This window comes from Bos grunniens, chromosome 5 (genome assembly GCF_055505025.1).
Source record: "Bos grunniens cultivar Pamir isolate PY7600 chromosome 5, Bosgru_T2T1.0, whole genome shotgun sequence".
Lineage (NCBI taxonomy): Eukaryota > Metazoa > Chordata > Mammalia > Artiodactyla > Bovidae > Bos > Bos grunniens.
Genome location: NC_141169.1, coordinates 85936618 through 85955698, shown reverse-complemented (window position 1 = coordinate 85955698; position 19081 = coordinate 85936618). Strand labels below are relative to the sequence as shown.

The 19081-nt window shown below is 37.9% G+C and overlaps 1 protein-coding gene and 1 non-coding gene across 15 annotated transcripts in view; one reads left to right on the top strand and one right to left on the bottom strand.

Moving 5' to 3' along the window:
- Window positions 1-19081, top strand: part of IRAG2 (inositol 1,4,5-triphosphate receptor associated 2) — a 109385-nt gene that overhangs the window by 74386 nt on the left and 15918 nt on the right. For all 14 annotated transcript variants that reach the window (XM_086401689.1, XM_086401692.1, XM_086401690.1 and 11 more), the window contains 8 exons: window positions 5019-5065; window positions 5171-5235; window positions 5741-5848; window positions 9666-9736; window positions 12817-12874; window positions 15898-15952; window positions 16038-16065; window positions 16328-16468. In XM_086401689.1, the coding sequence (XP_086257815.1) occupies window positions 5019-5065; window positions 5171-5235; window positions 5741-5848; window positions 9666-9736; window positions 12817-12874; window positions 15898-15952; window positions 16038-16065; window positions 16328-16468 (573 nt within the window). The remainder of the gene's footprint in view (window positions 1-5018; window positions 5066-5170; window positions 5236-5740; window positions 5849-9665; window positions 9737-12816; window positions 12875-15897; window positions 15953-16037; window positions 16066-16327; window positions 16469-19081) is intronic.
- On the bottom strand, window positions 6767-6838 carry TRNAR-ACG (transfer RNA arginine (anticodon ACG)). Its single transcript has one exon. It is a non-coding gene; the product is annotated as a tRNA-Arg (tRNA).

Below are 19081 nucleotides of genomic sequence, written 5' to 3'. Positions count from 1 at the left end.
ATGGGGTCGAAAAGAGTCAAACATGACTGAAGAGACTTAGCACCATGAAATGAAACTGATTCTCCCCTCTACCTACCTGAGTCTTAGATTTTACCTCAACAAGACTCTTTATAACATATTAAAGTACCTGGTTCATAGTAAGCACTCGGGAAATAGCAGCTATCACCCAAAATCAAGATTATCAATAGCATGAAGCTCAGAGGATATAGGTTAAAGGATATGAAGATGAATTTTTGTTTTCCATTTGACTGTTACACACAAAAAAAAGCATACCGTAAATATTAAGTGCTTTGCTATCGCTTTGAGGTCTCCTTCATGTAATTACATGTTTTTTCCATCACTAGAAAAGGGTGATTTATGAGGCAAAGTACAGAATCCATTTAAAAATATCTCAGATTTTCTGGCCATTGTCTGTCCTGTTCTCTCAAGCTATGTGTGGGTGCAGCTTTAATAACCTTGGAGAATAAATAACATTGCCAGTTGCAAAATTGGAACATGTAGAAGTTGGCTGATAACTATATTGCAGATGAACCTCGAAGTGGTGGGTGTGTTCTGTAGGTCTCAAGGTGTGGTGTCCTTTGAGTTAGAAACTGCGGGGAAAAAAAAAAACTTGTGAAGGCATTTAGTTTTATTTAGGTTACAGCAGTTATAATCTTTTGACATTCAATTTTACATTCTTTTCTTTCTAGAAGATTGAAACTTTGACTCTAAGTCAAGGGCATTTTTTTTTAAGTTAGAATGAAATAAGTCTATACAGACTCCCTTTGTTCAGTTTTTTTTTCTCAGAAAATCATATTTACTTGAGTAGTGTCAATTGTCTAAAATGGATCTAAAAGTGAAAGTTACCTTGGTAACATGAATGTTTCTTAGTGAAAGAGTTTTTGATCATAAAAATCTATGGGTAAAATAGCATTTCATCTAAAAGAGTAACCCTGGAAGATTATCTAGGCCTATTAATTGCCCTTACTGATACTGATAGAGCTTCTTGGTGGCTCAGATGGTAAAGAACATGCCTGCAATGAAGGAGACTGGAGTTTGATCCCTGGGTTGGGAAGATCCCTGGAGAAGGGAATGGCTAGCCTCTCCAGTATTCTTGCCTGGAGAATTCCATGGACAGAGGAGCCTGGTGGGCTAAAGTCCATGAGGTGGCAAAGAGTCAGACATGATTGAGCAACTAACACTTTCACTTTACTTTCAATATCTTAGAAGCTATTTCTTCATATTTTCGAACTGGATATTAAAATAATGCTGCTGTACGTATGTGAGAAAGCTGAAGTGAGAGGGGGTGAGTGTGTGTGTCTTGCATTTGCTGACCCAGCCCGTGGGAGACTATCTCGCTTTGTTCCATAAGTACGTTGGCTACCCCACCCTTACCCTACATTAGACTTTTACTGTCAAAAGCAAATGGGCTGCACCACAGATTCTCATGTAAATGTTATGCAGGTTCCTATTTGAATGGCTTGAACAGGAAGAACATGCTTCCTGCTCTAGGCTGTCAGCATGTGTTAGACTCATTAATGTGAGCCAATCTTGTGCTGTAAGTAAGTCTCTCTCTTCTGAACTTTCTCTTTCTTGCATTTAGTCAGTTTCTTGATTTTCCTTGGTTTTAAGATATATCCAGTAAATTATCTTTTTTTATAATCTGTCTAGATCCTGCAGTTGTTGTGTGTGTTAGGTTCTCCTGTGGGCTCAGTAAACTGGTTTGAATAGGGGCGCCTTTTGAAACTGGAAGAAAAGAGCATAATTGTAGAAAGTGTTTGCTGAGTTATTTTTCATCCCCTATTTCACACACACAGACACCCTGAGGGGCTATATCTCCAACTTTCATGAACTATTAACTCTAAATTTGGAAAAATAAAAATCTCCTTCTTTTATCTGGCTCTTCTTCTAAGGAGGAAAAAATGTTAGCTGAATATATGAAAATCTAGGATTGAGGTATGTTGTGTATTAGGTTGTTTTTTTGATCAGTGAGATGTATAATGATTCATGAATTGGGACTAATATCCAGTAATATCCAATATCTTTTCAACAGAACAATGCAGTAATGTATGTCTACTAAATACATAATGTTTATCCAAAACCACAGAATTGTTACTTAATCAATAAATATTTTATGTTTACCAGTTTCATGTATAAAAATTAGGATGAAAAAAGGGCTTTACACAGAGCATTATGACAGATGAGACTCATTTTTAATATAATGTATTTTTTCTGTACTTATTATTTTGATTTTAAATAGAATTTTTAGAAAAAAAACTTATAGAAATAATGTTTTCTCTTTCCTTTAATATTGGAAATCAGTTTAATTCAATAGAAAATAGCTGCATTCTCTTTCATATCTCTTAAATTCAAATATAAGGTTTCATGTCTGATTGGTATAAAAAGGAATTTTTCCTGACAAACTTAGGTTTTTAGTTAGTACAGTATAATTATTGCATATATTATTATTATTTATAACACAGTAATAAGTGCTATTTCAAGTCACATATAATAATAGATTTCTATGTTATGAAGTGTTAAATGGGCCTGATTTATTATTATTATTAAGGACTCAATGCTCGTTGATTTTTATGGAGGATACTCAATGAAAATGAAGAATGTCTAATTTTTTCCTATTTTACAGCTTCATTTTTTTACATATGTATTGGTAGATAGTTAAATAAACATATAATAATTACTAGTACAATATATTTAAATATCTCAAGGACAGAGCCAATATTATTTAGCTACCAGTGGCATATAAAATGTAATTTCTCTTCAAAATTTAATGCACATATTTTTCTACTCTGTTCTGTGCATTCCTCTATGCAACACTGCTTATAATTTATGAAGTATTTGTTTTGCATATTTGTCTTTTTGACTGGCCTATGAGTTCCTCTGGGACAAGGACTGTGTTTCTGGTCTCTTTCAGGCTTTCAGTTTTGTGCCAGAAACAACGCAAGGCTGTTTCTGGCACAAACTAGGCCTTTGCTGAAAGTTGTTGAATTAAACTGGTGCCACAAGGGACTTCAGTCACATATAGTCTGACACAAAGACGTTTAAAGCAGGGACAAGATGAAATAAAAGAGAAGATTGCCTAACATTTACATATACAAGTTGTTGTTATTATTGTTCAGTCACTAAATTGTGTCCCACTCTTTGTGACCCCACGGACTGCAGCACGCCAGGCCTCCCTGTCCTTCACTATCTCCCAGAGTTTGCCCAAACTCATGTCCACTGAGTCAGTGATGTGATTCAACCATCTCATCCTCTGTCACCCCCTTCTCCTCCTGCCTTCAGTCTTTCCCAGTGTCAGGGGGTTAGGTATAAATTCTTACTGTGCAGGTTTGATTTGTGGAGTTTTCTTAACATTTGAGGTGAACATTTTGGAAGTTTATATTCAAGTCATTTATCAGTCAAAGATAATCGATGGAAAGTCTCTGCCTCTCCAATAGCCTTAGGGTGTTTCAGAGACAGTTCTGTTTACAATGAAGAGGACACTATATTTAGTCTGATTGTTCAGACAGTTTAGAGGCTGGCACTACCATTCTGAATGCTCCTGGGAAATTACTTTATTCATTGGCTTTACTTTCCTCACCTGAAATAAGTAAAAAATTTTTTTCTCATTAAAATCTATTGCATAAGGTTGTGGAGTGAATTGAGACGGTATATAAAAGGGATTAATAAATTGTAGTATGCTGTACAGATGTAAGCTATTGTTTTTTGTACTGGATAACTATATATTCAGCAAACTCTTGCTAAGCCTTTACCTTTCTGTGAAGTCAATCTTTTCTTGGACAGATTCTCAATATGGTATATGGTATACAGCAGGCCTCTATTGAAACCTATTATATGTTATGACACCTAATGAGAAGTTCTGTGTTTGATTATGGAAATTTAAATATCTTTATTTTTGCATTGTCTGTGCAGATTTTGGATATATCCAAGTGATTTCAGTTTTAATTTATTAAATTCTTATTTGTTTTCCTAAATAAATCAAATCATAATAAAATATATTTATTAGTAGAACTTTTTATTAAAGAGGAACCCGTGTTCCCACCGTATTTTTTGAAAGAGAATAAGTGAATCTGGGGCTTCCCAGGTGGCTCAGTGGTAAAGCATCTGCCTGCCAAGCAGAACATATGGGCTTGATCCCTGGGTTGAGAACATCCCCTGGAGAAGGAAATAGTTATCCACTCCAGTATTCTTGTCTGGGAAACCCCAAGGACAGAGGAGCCTGGCAGGATACAGTCCATGGGGTTGCAGAGTTGGACATGACTTAGCGACTAAATAACAACAGCAAAAAGTGAATCTATGTTCCCACTGCTTTTTTTTTTTTTTGAAAGAGAATCAGTAAACCTAATCTCCTAAAGTTCCCTCCAAACTAGGAACTCGATGGAGATTACAAAGCTCAAATGAGACTTTCAAATACTTACCCTGGCAGACTGGGACCACAAATTTTTTTGGGGGGGTAGGGGGACCACAATTGTGTTAAAGCTCTTTTTGAGCCCCAAATAAGAGGAGCTGACATAGATATAATCCCTCAGAACTTTGAGACTTGGATAAACTTTAAATGTATTATGGATCTATCTAGAAAATTGAGAACCATTTTTAAATCAACAGGTCAAAAGTTTTAGGTTGAGTAATAGTTCCATAAATAGAAATGTTGTTTCATACCCACCTAGAATGCCCACCTAGTTCTGTTTAAAGAAAATTTAAGTTCAGGATAGAAACTCTGTCTGCCCTTTACGATTAGAATTTGTTTTGCCCAAGAATTTATATTTTATTTGAATATTGGACTTATAAGTATAGTTAAAATTGGACTTTTTTTTTGAAAGTACAGCTTTGAGTAAGTATGTATATCCATCTGCCCTATAGCATCACATTCCCATATCCTCTCCACAAGAGCAAAGCAAATATGGGTTCATTTAAAACTGTATGAAAATATTTGCTTAACACAACCTCTCTGGAATGGAAAATGTCAAATTGTTAAACTTATTTCTCTCTCTCTCTCTTTCTCTCTTTTTTTTTCCCTTAAGGAGAATGGTGTTGAATACTTATGTTCTGAGAGCCAGCCCCAATCCAGGTTTGCCTATTTGTTTGTGTGTGAATTTGGACGCATATTCCATAATTTCTAAGAGAATTCTTTGGACCCAACACTCCAAAAATATTACTTCTACTTTTTTGACAGGGAATATTCTACCCTACCATCTCCTGGTCACACTTCATCCACAGAAAGTACTGTAACTTCAAGTGGTAAGTAGATTAGAAAAGATATAAAAATAAGACTGTTAGTCTGTTATATTGAAAATGGATAACCAACAAGGACTTGCTGAACAGTGCATGGAGCTCTGCTCAATGTTTTGTGCCAGCCTGGATGGAAGCGAGGTTTTGGGGAGAATGGATACCTGTATATGCATGGCTGAGTTCCTTTGCTGTCCATCTGAAACTATCACAACATGGTTAATCGGCTATACCCCAGTTCAAAATGAAAAGTTTAAAGTTTGGGGAAAAAATAAGTAAATATGAGGAAACAGAAAAAAACTGAGGATATTGTACGAAAGATCCCATAAGCAGAAAGCTGTACTCTATTTCAATAAATGCTATATTATTTAACACCTCCTTTAAAAAATTAGAATGTTAATATTATAACCATAAGCTTGGATATCTTGTGATCTCCTGAGGTGTATACAAGTGAAAAGGACATAAGCAAATAATCTTTTGCATAGTATTCATGCTGTTAGTTTCTTCCTGTTGATAGATTCTGGATCAGAAATTTTGCATATGGCTTCTGGTGACCTTGACTGTAAACCACTCTATGAGAAAGAGGAAGATAAAAGATCAGCTTTTGCTGTGACCAAGATCCAAGGTAAGCTGTTGAAGGGTTCAAGCACAGTTTCCATTCTAAAACACGAAACAAACCTGGAAGCTAGCGGAGTAACTATCGTCAGTGGCTGAGTAATATTGTCTTATAAAAGAATTTTGAAGACAGAGTCTGAAGAAAAGAACTCTAAGAGGTGACCATGGCCTTCATATATGACAATGTTACCAACTTTTTCCCAACTCTATATTTAGAATAAAACTTACAATGTATTTTAATAGGATTTAAATATCTTCTTATGGCCAAAATTTATTGGACACACCTGAGTCTCAGCTGTGATGCAGTTGTGAAATCACTTACTTAGGAAATTCTCAGAATCCTCATTAGAATTTACTGGGTTAAAAGGATGGACCAGGACTTCTCTGGTTGTCCAGTGACTAAGACTCTGTGCTTACACTGCAGGGGCCATGGTTCATTCCCCGGTGGGGGAATTCAGATCCTGCGTGCTATGTAGCATGGTCAAAAAAATTTTATTTATTTATTTATTTTTTATTTTATTTTATTTTTAAACTTTACATAATTGTATTAGTTTTGCCAAATATCAAAATGAATCTGCCACAGGTATACATGTGTTCCCCATCCTGAACCCTCCTCCCTCCTCCCTCCCCATACCATCCCTCTGGGTCGTCCCAGTGCACTAGCCCCAAGCATCCAGTATCGTGCATCGAACCTGGACTGGCAGCTCATTTAAAAATAAAATAAAAACTGGATATTAAAAGAAAAGAGGATGGACCAATTAGTGATGGTCCACTCAGGAGGCAGTAATTAACTAGACAATGCTCAGTCGTGTCCGACTCTTTGCGACCCCATGGACTGTAGGGACTGGAGTCAGTTGCCATGCCATGTCCATGGGATTTTCCAGGCAATAGTACTGGAGTGGATTGCCATTTCCTTCTCCAAGGGATCCTCCCAACCCAGGGATCGAACCTGGGTCTCCTGCATCGTAGACAGACACTTTACCGTCTGAGCCACCAGGGAAGTCCTAGACAATGCATTAGATCCTCCTTTTCTGCCATTTGAGTCTGAAAATAAAGAGGTTATTCTCAACCGTTCCCTGTTAGGCATCACTACAGTTGATACCCTTGGGAAATGTAGACTCCCATTTCTACCTAAAGTGTCAATTAAGGAAAATTCATCAAAAGTTAAATTGTCAATTAAATTTGAGATATAGGTGCTAAGTTAAAGGAGCTGTAAAATTGTAGAAATGGAATCCATTCCTTCATTTAACTAAAGAATATCTTTACATTCTATCTCACACCAAATAAGAAAAATTTTAATTAAAACTACACCAGGATACCATTTTTTACCTATCATGTAGATAAAGATAGAACAATTTGTTTGCACACTTCTGATAAGATTGTTGGAAGAAAAAGAATTTCTCGTCCATTGCTGCAAGGAATGTAATTTATTATAATTAGTATGGAGAGGAATTTGCCAATATCTACCCAAAATTTAAATGTACGTCAGTTCAGTTGCTCAGTCGTGTCCCACTCTTTGCAACCCCATGTACTGCAGCACGCCAGGCCTCCGTGTCCATTGCCAACTCCTGGAGTTTACTCAAACTCATATCCATTGAGTCGGTGATGCAATCCAACCATCTCATCCTCTGTTTCCCCCTTGTCCTTCTGCCTTCAATCTTTCCCAGCATCAGGGTCTTTTCCAACGAGTCAGCTCTTCCCATCAGGTGGCCAAAGTATTGGAGTTTCAGCTTCAGCATCAGCCCTTTCAATGAATATTCAGGACTGATTTCCTTTAGGATGGGCTGGTTGATCTCCTTGCTGTCCAAGGGACTCTCAAGAGTCTTCTCCAACACCACAGTTCAAAAGCATCAATTCTTCAGCACTCAGCTTTCTTTATAGTCCAACTCTCATCCATACATGATTACTGGAAAAACCATAGCTTTGACTAGATGGACATTTGTTGGCAAAGTAATGTCTCTGCTTTTTGATATGCTGTCTAGGTTGGTCATAAATGTATGTATCCCATGATAAAATAATTGGTTTCTGGGAATTTATCCTGTAGATCTAAGTACACACATACTATATGACATATATGGAAGTTGATTTATTGCAGCATTGTTTATAATAACAAATAATGGAAACAAGTTAACTATCAGTAGAAGACTAACATATTTTGGCATGTCCAAGTAATGGAATACGAATATGCATTTGTAAAACATACAGAAGGCAACGTTTTTCTTGGAAGAATATCAAAGAACTATTGTTTCTTAGGGAAAAGCACTAGAGTACAAAGCCCTATGTATTGCATGTAAATATTTGTGAAAGAATAGAAAAAGGTTTTTGTACATATAATATATATATAAAATATCTCTACAAAGCTAGACAGAAATTAGTAACATTGTCTATGAGTCAATGAGCTTTCTGGTGGGCATGATGGGAGAGAAAATTTTCACTGATAAACATCTTATACTTTTGATTTATGGACTATATGAATCTACTATCAGTCTTAAAATATTTTTAAATATAAATTTTCCATAGGGAAGATTTTTATGTCTTTGAAGATAGTGGTTACCATTTCGTTCTTATTTCCATATAAATTTTAAAAATTGAGTACATCCTTTAGTTATTCTGTTTTCTTGAAAAGAAAGAAACAAAATCTAACTATTGCTGCTGACCTTTGTGTCTGGACTGAACTAAATTTGTACTGTAATGTGCTTGATAATGTGAAGAGGAAAATCATTATCAAGTACTGCTGCTGCTGCTGCTGCTGCTGCTGCTGCTAAGTCTCTTCAGTCGTGTCCAACTCTGTGCGACCCCATAGACGGCAGCCCACCAGGCTCCTCTGTCCCTGGGATTCTCCAGGCAAGAACACTGGAGTGGGTTGCCATTTCCTCCTCCAATGCATGAAAGTGAAAAGTGAAAGGGAAGTCGCTCAGTCGTGTCCGACTCTTACCGACCCCATGGTGTGCAGCCTACCAGGCTCCTTCATCCATGGGATTTTCCAGGGAAGAGTACTGGAGTGGGGTGCCATTGCCTTCTCCATTATCAAGTACATTACAGTACAAATAAATACAGGGAAATTACAAAAAGGAATGGCATAAATTAAAAGTGCATCTCTTTATCTTAGTTTGATGACATTTTGCTTAGAAAGATACTATGTTTTGGAAGGATATCATACTTCGTCATCAGCCCTGCATATATAATTTTTTAAAACATGTTTGTCAAGCTATTAAAAAAAGCTAGCTACCCTGGTAAGGGAAGAGCCAGCTTAGCTGGCTCAGTGGTAAAGAATCTACCTGCCAGCGCAGGAGATGCAGGTTCAGTCCCCAGATCAGGGAGATCCCCCTGGAGAAGGAAACGGCAGTTCACTCCGGCAGACTGGCGGGCTACACACCATGGAGGAGCAAACTAGTTGGGCAGGATTTAGTGACTAAGCAACAACAACTAAGTAATTGTTTATCCTTCTTTCATTCTGTTTCTATAATTATACTAGTAGTGTGTTTGATTAAAAAAGCAGCATCAGCCTTAAAAAGTAGTTTAAAAACCCTATTATTTGAAGGCCATACAAGTATTTGTATGGCACAAGCATTTGTATTCACACTTTTAATTTATGCCATTTCTTTTTGTAATTTCCCTGTATCTATGTGAACTGTAATGTACTTGATAATGATTTATACAAATATTCATTTGTTAAGAAATTTTGCGTGGCTGGCTTCTTTGGGAACACATATTAAACCCTTTGCCACGTAGGTGTCTGCCCACATTGCCACCCTCAGTATTTCTTCCTCTTTTCCTTGTAACCCTCCTCGCCCCACAGTGTTTGGTGTGTTTCCTCCTTCTTACAGGCGGAAGTCCAGCTCCTGAAAACATTGAACTGCAAGGCTCTGTGAGTGGAGAAAAAAGCATGTTGATTCAGGTAATATATACGTGTTAACAATAAAAGTAATGATACATTACAATGGTAGAACTGGCCCTTTGAGTTTGCAAAATACGCTTAAAAGCATTATTTCAATTTATCCTTTCAAAATATTATGAGGTTCATAGAATTTAGTTATAGCAATATTTTATAGATGAAGAAGTTGAGGCCGGAGCATCCAGGGTCACACAGTAGAGTCAGAGGTAGGACCTCCTGATTCCACACTGGTTTTTCTTTCATTCTTTCTTGCATTTGTTCACTCATTTATCCATTAAAGGTCTACTGGAAACAAGCTAAATATCTATCTCTAAAGTCCTCTTACATAAATGAATGCATTAATAAATAAGGCTAAATAAAAGTGATACCTATCTTAAAGATATTCTGTAATTAAGGGAAGAAACATACAATTACTCAGTAATTAGACTGCAGTTAAACTAACATTGTTTTAGTTCGGCCTATTTGATTATAAGAAACAGAGACTCATGTAACTATTAATAACCCAGGTTGAGAGAAGGTTGTGACATGTATACATTTGAAGTAATGAGATAAAAATTTTATGGTAAAGGGAGTAGAGTAATTGGATATGTGGTTTGGAATAATTCTTTGTAATATAAATTATACCCAAAGTGTAGTGTTAGCTAGCAGACATGCCCAAAATAGTTGCCTCTTATTAAAAAATGGACAGAGGAAAATTCAAATCCTCTAGTCTTTTATAGTTGGAGAAGGCAATGGCACTCCACTCCAGTACTCTTGCCTGGAAAATCCCATGGCCGGAGCAGCCTGGTAGGCCACAGTCCATGGGGTCGCTAAGAGTCGGACACGACTGAGCAACTTCACTTTCACTTTTCACTTTCATACATTGGAGAAGGAAATGGCAACCCACTCCAGTGTTCTTGCCTGGAGAATCCCAGGGACAGGGGAGCCTGGTAGGCTGCTGTCTATGGAGTCACACAGCCAGATGTGACTGAAGCAACTTAGCAGCAGCAGCAGCAGCAGCAGTCTTTCACAGTAGTCTTTCAAGAAAACATTTTTTTTTTTCTCATTTCAAAAAGAAAAAGAAAAAACTTAAATAATGGATGAGAAAATGTAGTAATGTAAGTAGGGGACTGGTTAGAATGCTATTGGAATAATTCGAGATATGAAGATAGTATGAATTTAGTGATAATAAAAAAATGAGACTTTTTTGAGAGATATTTATGGAATAACATTCACAGTACATAGTGACTGATAATTAGGGGCCTGGGAAAAGGTACATACTCAGGTTTACAGCTTAACCTACAGAATGAGTAGAACAACATGAGAGAGGGAAAGAGTAAGAAGAATTTGTGGGGTAAATTTAATTAATTTGAGATAAGTTTCAGGTTGATATGTGATATCATCAACAGTCTGTAAGGAGATTTTATAGATAAGCTATATACCCATATTTGTAAACTCATCAATGGGACTTTGGGAACAGAGATATATTTGTGAGTTATCAGCAAAAAACCAAGCACGTGGATGAGATTTCCCAAGAAAGGAGGGCAGGCAGAGAGAGAGAACAGAGGATAATGGACTCTTGATTCCAGTGTCAAATAAGAGGAGGCCAGTGGCAAAGGAGACGGAGAAGGAGCTATTGTAGTGATTGGTGGACATAAGGAAAGGGAAGCCAAGGGCTGAAAAACCTTCAAGAAGGGGATTCTAGATCATTTTAGATGCTACAGTGAGCTTAAGTAAGATACTGACTGAAAAGTATTCATTGGGGTTGGCAGTAGGGAGGTCACTGATAACTGGGGAGGGCACGTTCCTAGGAGTGTTGGGTGCAGGGGCAGAGTAGTTCACAGATCACAATGGGAGATGAAGAACTGGAACAACTCTTCAACAGTGTCCAACAGCTGCCAGCTCTTCCCAGAAGAAGCATAGCCAGGAAGCACAGAAGAAGAGGAAAATGACATCACTGGAAGACATCATAGGATTAAGAGAGGATTAAAAAAAATTAATTGATACAAATGATCCAGTGTTTTACTTGCATTATTGCATTTGTTATATTTTATCAAAATCTTAGTTTCAATTGTCCAAAAATGATGTGATGTGGTATCCAGGGCCCTACGAAGGAAATCTGTCTTGGCCAAAATAAGGAAATATGGAAAAATTTTGAGAATGTTGAATAATAATTATCCGAAAATAATTGTAACCTATAGCTTCTCCTTTAGATTTCCCCAGGCAGTGGAGTACAACTGCTATTGTGGTGATTCTTGTTGCATAGACGCCTTTGTGGGACAGTTGGTCAGTGACCTTAGAGTATATTCAGATGGAGTAAAAGCCAAACAGCACAATATTTTTTTTTGAAGTATAATTGCTTTACAATGTTCTGTTAGTTTCTGCTGTACAATGAAGTGAATCAGCTGTATACATACATAGATCCCTTGCCTCGTAGACCCCCCTCCCACTCCTTCCCCATCCCACCTCCTAGGTCATCACAGAGCACTGAGTTAAGCTCCCTATGTTATACAGCAGATTCCTTCCACTGTCTAGTTTACACATGGTACTGTATATATGTCAGTCCTAATCTCCCAAGTCGTCCCACTCTCCCCTTCTACCCCTGTATCCACATGTCCATTCCCTACATCTGAGTCTCATTTTAGCAGTTATTTTGTCAAAATTTCCCCAACAACCCATTTGGAATGCTGCGTGTGAAAGTCCTAGATTACCGCCCCCTTTTCATTCATTCAGTCCTGCCTCTCCCTCAAGCTCCAACTTGTTCTTTGCCTGCAGAGACATTCCATGCTTCTCAAGCCATATGTCTCTCTCCTCCCTTTGCAAAGCACATATTTGTATCTCATTTGGCAGGCACTTAATCCTAGTCTTCTTTGTGGTAATTGGTATCACATTTGCAGCTTTTCAGGTATTTCTGTTTTTTTTTATGCCTCAACTAGACTGGAAACCCCCCTGGAGCCAGTCCTCTTTTCTTAATCCCTAACACAGTTCATGGCATATTTTGTTTTTGAACAGGGTAGGGCAGGAGAGGACAGGAAGCCAAGAAATTATTGCATATGAAGGATTTCCACTCTATGTACAGCAATAAAATCTCCTTATGTTTTTAGGAAGCCAAAAAGGATCCAGAAACAATAGATGAGCACAGGAAAGAATGTGCTGCAGGAGGTAAGGAATGTTCTCTTCCAACTCCCCACATTAACTTTTATTCCCTGCTGGTAGGTTTTAAGGGAGAGATCTTTCTCAGTAAAGATACGGCAAGCCAACTCTTTGTGACCCCATGGACTTGAGCCTACGAGGCTCCTCTGTCCATGGGATTCTTCAGACAAGAATACTGGAGTGCGTTGCCATTTTCTTCTCCAGGGGATCTTCCTGACCCAGGGACTGAACCTGAGTCTCCTGCATTGCAGGCAGATTCTTTACCATCTGAGCCACCTGGGAAGCCCCCTATAACTCTGCATCTGTAGATAAGACCAGCCAAATAGAACTAACTTTGATTCAATTTGTATCATTTTCAGAATGCCATATTTACATTGCATTGCCTGTTAAGCCTAAAGGTCTGGTAATAACTAGTGCCCTATTGTGAACTAAAAGCTGTGCCAGTGTTGGGACTTCCCTGATGATCAGTGGCCAAAACTCCACACTCCCAGTGCAGAGGGCCTGGGTTCAATTCCTGGTCAGAGAACTAGATCCCACATGGCACAGCTAAGAGTTTACATGCCTCAACTAAACATACTGCATGCCTTAAGGAAGGCCGAAGATCCTGTGTGCCACCACTAATACCCCAGTAGCCAAATAAATAATGTTTTAAAAAAATGCCAGTGTTAGTAGTGAACTCTCAGCAGCTCTAATCTAAGATCGTTTTTTTATTGTCCCATCTAAAAGCAAATAAGCCAGTATTTAAAGAATGAGTGTTAATTTGCTTCTCTCCCCATCTTCCTATTAGGATGGAATAGTGGACAGAGTTCTGCCTTTGGAAATCAAACACTATGCTCTGTCACTCTTACTTGCTGTGACTTCAGAAAGTTGTTTAACCTGAGTCTTAATTTCTTCATTTGCAAAGTGGAAATGATGAGTAAAAAACAATGTGTTGGTGGTTTAGTCGGTAAGTCGTGTCCGACTCTTGCGACCCCATGGACTGTAGCCCACCAGGCTCCTCTGTCCATGGGGTTCTCCAGGCAAGAATACTGGGGTGGTTTGCCATTTCCCTGGTAGCTCAGCTGGTAAAGAACCTGCCTGTAATGCAGGAGACCCCTGTTTGATTCCTGGGTCAGGAAGATCCTCTTTAGAAGAGAGAGGCTACCCACTCTAGTATTCTTGGGCTTCCCTGGTGGCTCAGCTGGTAAAGAATCTGCCTGCAATGCGGCAGAGCTGGGTTCAATCCCTGGGTTGAGAAGTTACCCTGGAAAAGGGAATAACTACCCATTCCAGTATTCTGGCCCGGAGAATTCCATGGACACGTATAGTCCATGGGGTCACAAAGAGTCGGACATGACTGAGCGACTTTCACTTTCACTTTCAAAAATCAATGTGCCCTTTATGAATAGACTGTGCTAAGTACTAGGCAAAATTCTTTATGTGCATAGTTCCATTTAGTTCTCCCCAATGCCTGTTTGAAATAGGTAAGCTGTGATTCAGTTTCATAGCCTATAAACTGTAGGTAAGAAGGAACCTACCACAGAAGGCTGGATATGAGGATTGAGTAAATGATATAAAAAGCACTTAGAAAAGTGCCTGATGAAAGTTCTCATAAAAACTACTGTAGAAAAACAGAAAAATCATCCTTATTTTGTGGATGGTTTGATGAAGTTGTGCCAAAAAAAAAACAGCAACAAAAAACCACCAGGCCATCCAACATCGAAAGATTACTGCTAATTGTAAAAAACCCAGACATCTCAAGTTAATGAATTTAGCACTTTTCTGTGCATGGGAAGATACAAGAGTCTGAACTTATTACAATCATTCCTTTGATATTCACCTTAACTGTCTAGGGCCTATGTCCTGCTTTTCTCCATCTTAAATCCCTGATGGCTTGATGACAACAACATCTTTTGTTTACTGAAATGACAGGTGACATTCTTTGTCCACAAAAGCTAGGATTTAAACTAGGTTTTTTCAACTCTAAATCTAATGCTCTTAATAACTAATATTGTGTTCTTTGCAAAATAGTGAAGAGTATCATTAATATGTGTAAAGAGTCTTGTTCTGGGACTGGCCTATAATAAACCTGTGGGAAATGATTGGGATATCATATTTATACTGGCCACCTAATGCGAACAACTGACTCATTGGAAAAGACCTGATGCTGGGAAAGATTGAAGGAAAGAGGAGAAAGGGATGATAGAGGATGAGATGGTTAGATAACATCATTCACTCAGTGGACATGAGTTTGAGCAAACTCAAGGAGATAGTGAAGAATAGGGAAGCCTGGAGCGCTGCAGTCCATGGGGTTGCAACAAGTCAGACATGACTTAGCCAGTGAACAACAACAGCAACAATCATGTTTATTCTTGCTGTTATTGTTACTGTTATTATTATTATTATTAATATTACTACTACTAGAATCATTACTCTTCATGTTGTTGCTGCTTTTAAACCCTTGATCTGTAGGAGGACCAGGGTACCAGAGGAAGGTATGCATTTAACCATGGAATTAAATTAAATAAACATTCAAATACAGGAAGAACAAACTGGGCTGTCCCATGATTCTGAGACATCTTCAGGTTTCAAACACTATTCATATGCTGAAATGCGAGCCAACAATTTTAACATCATCATAATCCCCAAAGCATAACGTAGCACAACATTATCTTATATTAATATTTAAGCAGATGTATTATTAGCTGAGGGACATCCCAGGTGGGTCAGTGGTAAAGGATCTTCCTGCCAATGCAGGAGACAAAGAATCAATCCCTGGGTTGGCAAGATCCCCTGGGGGAGGAAATGTCTACCCACTCCAGTGTTCTTGCCTGGAGAATCCCATGGACAGAGAAGCCTGGTGGGCTGCAGTCCATGGGATCACAAAGAGTCGGACATGACTGAGCGACTGAGCATGCATGCACGCATTATTAGCTGGCAAGCTTCTCAGACATGTGTCAATGAAATGCCTTTGTTTGATAACAACGTTTGGTTGAATGTGCCCTTAGCTGTTAATCCTTTTTAACCAAATACTGTTCTACTGTCTTTAATAGGTGCTGCTCTTTCCTCTCTTCCTGTGAAGTCGGTTAACTTTAGACAAAGTGACAAGTAAGTTCTTACTCTTACAGCATGCTCACATTTTTTGCATTTCTGTTGAACTATGTTTGAATAAGTTCTTTCTCTTATTCTCTAGTGCTTCTGCTAATGAGAAGGAGGTAGAGGTAAGTTTCAAGCAAATATTTTTTCTTTAACAAAAAAAATGTTTCAGAATCACTTGCCTACAGTCCCTGTATGCTTTTTCATAAGCTGTCCTTCCTGTGTTGTCTTTTGGCTTGGCCATGACAAAGTACAGGTAAAGCTCATGCATGCCAGCATTATGTCACTGGGAGGAGAAAGATATGCTTCAGTGTAATTTGGTATTAAGCTGACATATTTGACTACATCCCACGTTCTCCCCTCACCATCACATTATTTTGACAATAGGCCGAATTTCTCAGATTATCTTTGGGATTTAAATGCGACTGGTTCACCTTGGAGAAAAGAGTGAAGCTTGAAGAAAGATCCCGTGACTTGGCTGAAGAAAATTTGAAGAAAGAAATCGCTAACTGTTTAAAACTGTTAGAGGTAAGAACCCTAACATTTGGGAACTATAGGTTTGTTATATTATTAATAAAGTTTTCAAAGCTTCATGAGTTTATTTATATAACTAAAACTATCACCAGGTACCAAACCCTGTCTGACTCAAATGTGAATTAAATAGGAGGTAAGAAGTCACAATCAAGCTAAGATAAAAGGTTCACCAATAGAAGGGTGTAAGCAGTAAAACAAACAAATGTGCTTTAAAGCAGTTATGTGCATCTTCTGCCATCTCTCTAGAGCTTCAAATAGATTTCAGGTAGAAGAATAAGCAGAAAACAATTTTAAGCTTCAAAGAAGACAATCCAAAGACCATTTCCATTGATTTAACTGAGAAAAAAGGATGGTGACTGATTTCAGTCTTGTTAGATAATGGGCAGACCCTTCTGGAAGTTACACAGAAATGTAATAGCTACTATTCTTCTATTTTGTGAAGTCACCATAAATAACAGGTGGGTTGGAAAATTTAAATGGTTAGTTTTTGAAAAAGAAAAATAAAACACGTTCTGTTTTTATTGTGGTTTGAAAAACACATGATGTAAAATTTACCATAATAACAATTTTAAGTGTACATTAGTAGTGTTGAGTATATTCACATTTTATGAAACAGAGCTTCAGAACTTTCTCATCTACTTACTGAAACTCTATGTCCATTGAACGACTCCCCCTTTCCCCTTCTCTCAGCCCCTGGTAATCACCATTCTATTTTCTGTGTCTGTGAATCTGACTACTTTAGATAGCTTATGTAAGTGGAATCATACAGTATTTGTCTTTTTGTAACTGGCTTATTTTTCTTAACATAATGTCCTCAGAGTTCATCCATGTTGTAGCATGTGGCAGGATTTCCTTCCTTTAAAGCTGAATAAAATATCCCATTGTATGCCTAGACCACAATGTTTATCTATTTGTTTATTGATGGACATTTGAGTTGCTTCCACCTCTTGACTGTTGTGAACATTGAACATTTTTGCTATGAATATTGGTGTGCAAATATCTCTTCAAGACCCTGCTTTCAATTCCTTTAGAAATATGCCCAGATGTTGGATTGCTGGATCATATAGAGTTCTATTTCTTAAGTTTTTGAGGAGTCATCATACTGTTTTACACAGCGGTTACATCATTTTACAGTCCTACTAACAATGTACTAAGGTTCCAGTTTCTCTATATCTTGGCCAACATGTTATTTTCTGATTTCTGATAGTAGCTATTCTAATAGGTGCAAGGTGATATCTCACTGTGGTTTTGACTTGCATTTCTGATGATTAGTATTTGAAGCATCTTTCATATGCTTACTGGCCATTTGTGTATCATCTTTGAAGCATGTCTATTCAAGTCCTTTGCCAAAATTAAAGTAATAGATATGATTTGCAAATATTTTCTCCCATTTCGTGGGTTGCCTCTTCATTCTGTTGATTATGTCCTTTGATGCACAAAAGTTTGTAAGTTTGATGTAGTGCTCTTTGTCTACTTTTGCTTTTGTTGTCTATGCTTTTGGTATCATATTCAAGAAATCTTTGCCAACTCCATTGTCAGGAAGCTTTTCTGCTATGGTTTTCTTCTAGAGTTATCTTCTGGCGTTATATAGTTTGGGGTCTTCAATCCATTTTGGATTGATTTTTGTATATAGTGTAAAATAAGAGTCCAACTTTACCGTTTTGCAGTTTTCCAGCATTATTTATTAAAGAGACTGTTCTTTCTCCATTTTGTAGTCTTGGCACCCTTGTCAAAGATCATTTGACCATATGACCATTTGACCACGTACTCTTGCCTGGAAAATCCCAAAGACAGAGGAGCCTGGTGGGCTGCAGTTCATGGGGTCGCTAAGAGTCAGCCACAACTGAGCGACTTCACTTTCACTTTCATGCATTGGAGAAGGAAATGGCAACCCACTCCAATGTTCTTGCCTGGAGAATCCCAGGGACAGGGGAGCCTGGTGGGCTGCCGTCTATGGGGTCACACAGAGTCGGACACGACTGAAGCGACTTAGCAGCAGCAGCAGCAGCAGGTTTATTTCTGGGCCTGCTATTCTGTTCTATTGGTCTGTCTTTATGCCAATACCATACTGTTTCAGTTACTGTAGCTTTGTAATGTGCTTTGAAACCAAGATGTGGGGTACCTTTAGCTTTGTACTTTTGTTTTCAAAATTGTTTTGCTCTTCAGAGTCCTTTGAGATGCCATATGAATTTCAGGATGAATTTTTCTGTTTCTGCAAAAAAAAAAATTCACTGGAATTTTGATAGAGATTATATTGATTTGTTAATTGATTTGACTAGTATAGACAGTGAGACAAATGGCTTTCCATCAGGAAAGCCTTAGGAAAGCCATCATCTTAGATCAATGGCACAGGTTTGAGATAAATATTCATAAGGCAATAAAGGCCTACTTACCTAACCAGCCTAGGCTCACCTTGTTATCAATGGAAGAGCAAATACAGTGGTCAGAGTCAAATATAATTTGAGTATTTTTCCTACTTTTCTTAAAAGTTCAAACTATGTTCTTCATATAGTGCATTCATTTATAGGAATAATTTCTTTACCACTGCCAATTAATTATATCCCATCCCATTAATTGTAGAAGAAAGATATAAACACACATGAAGGA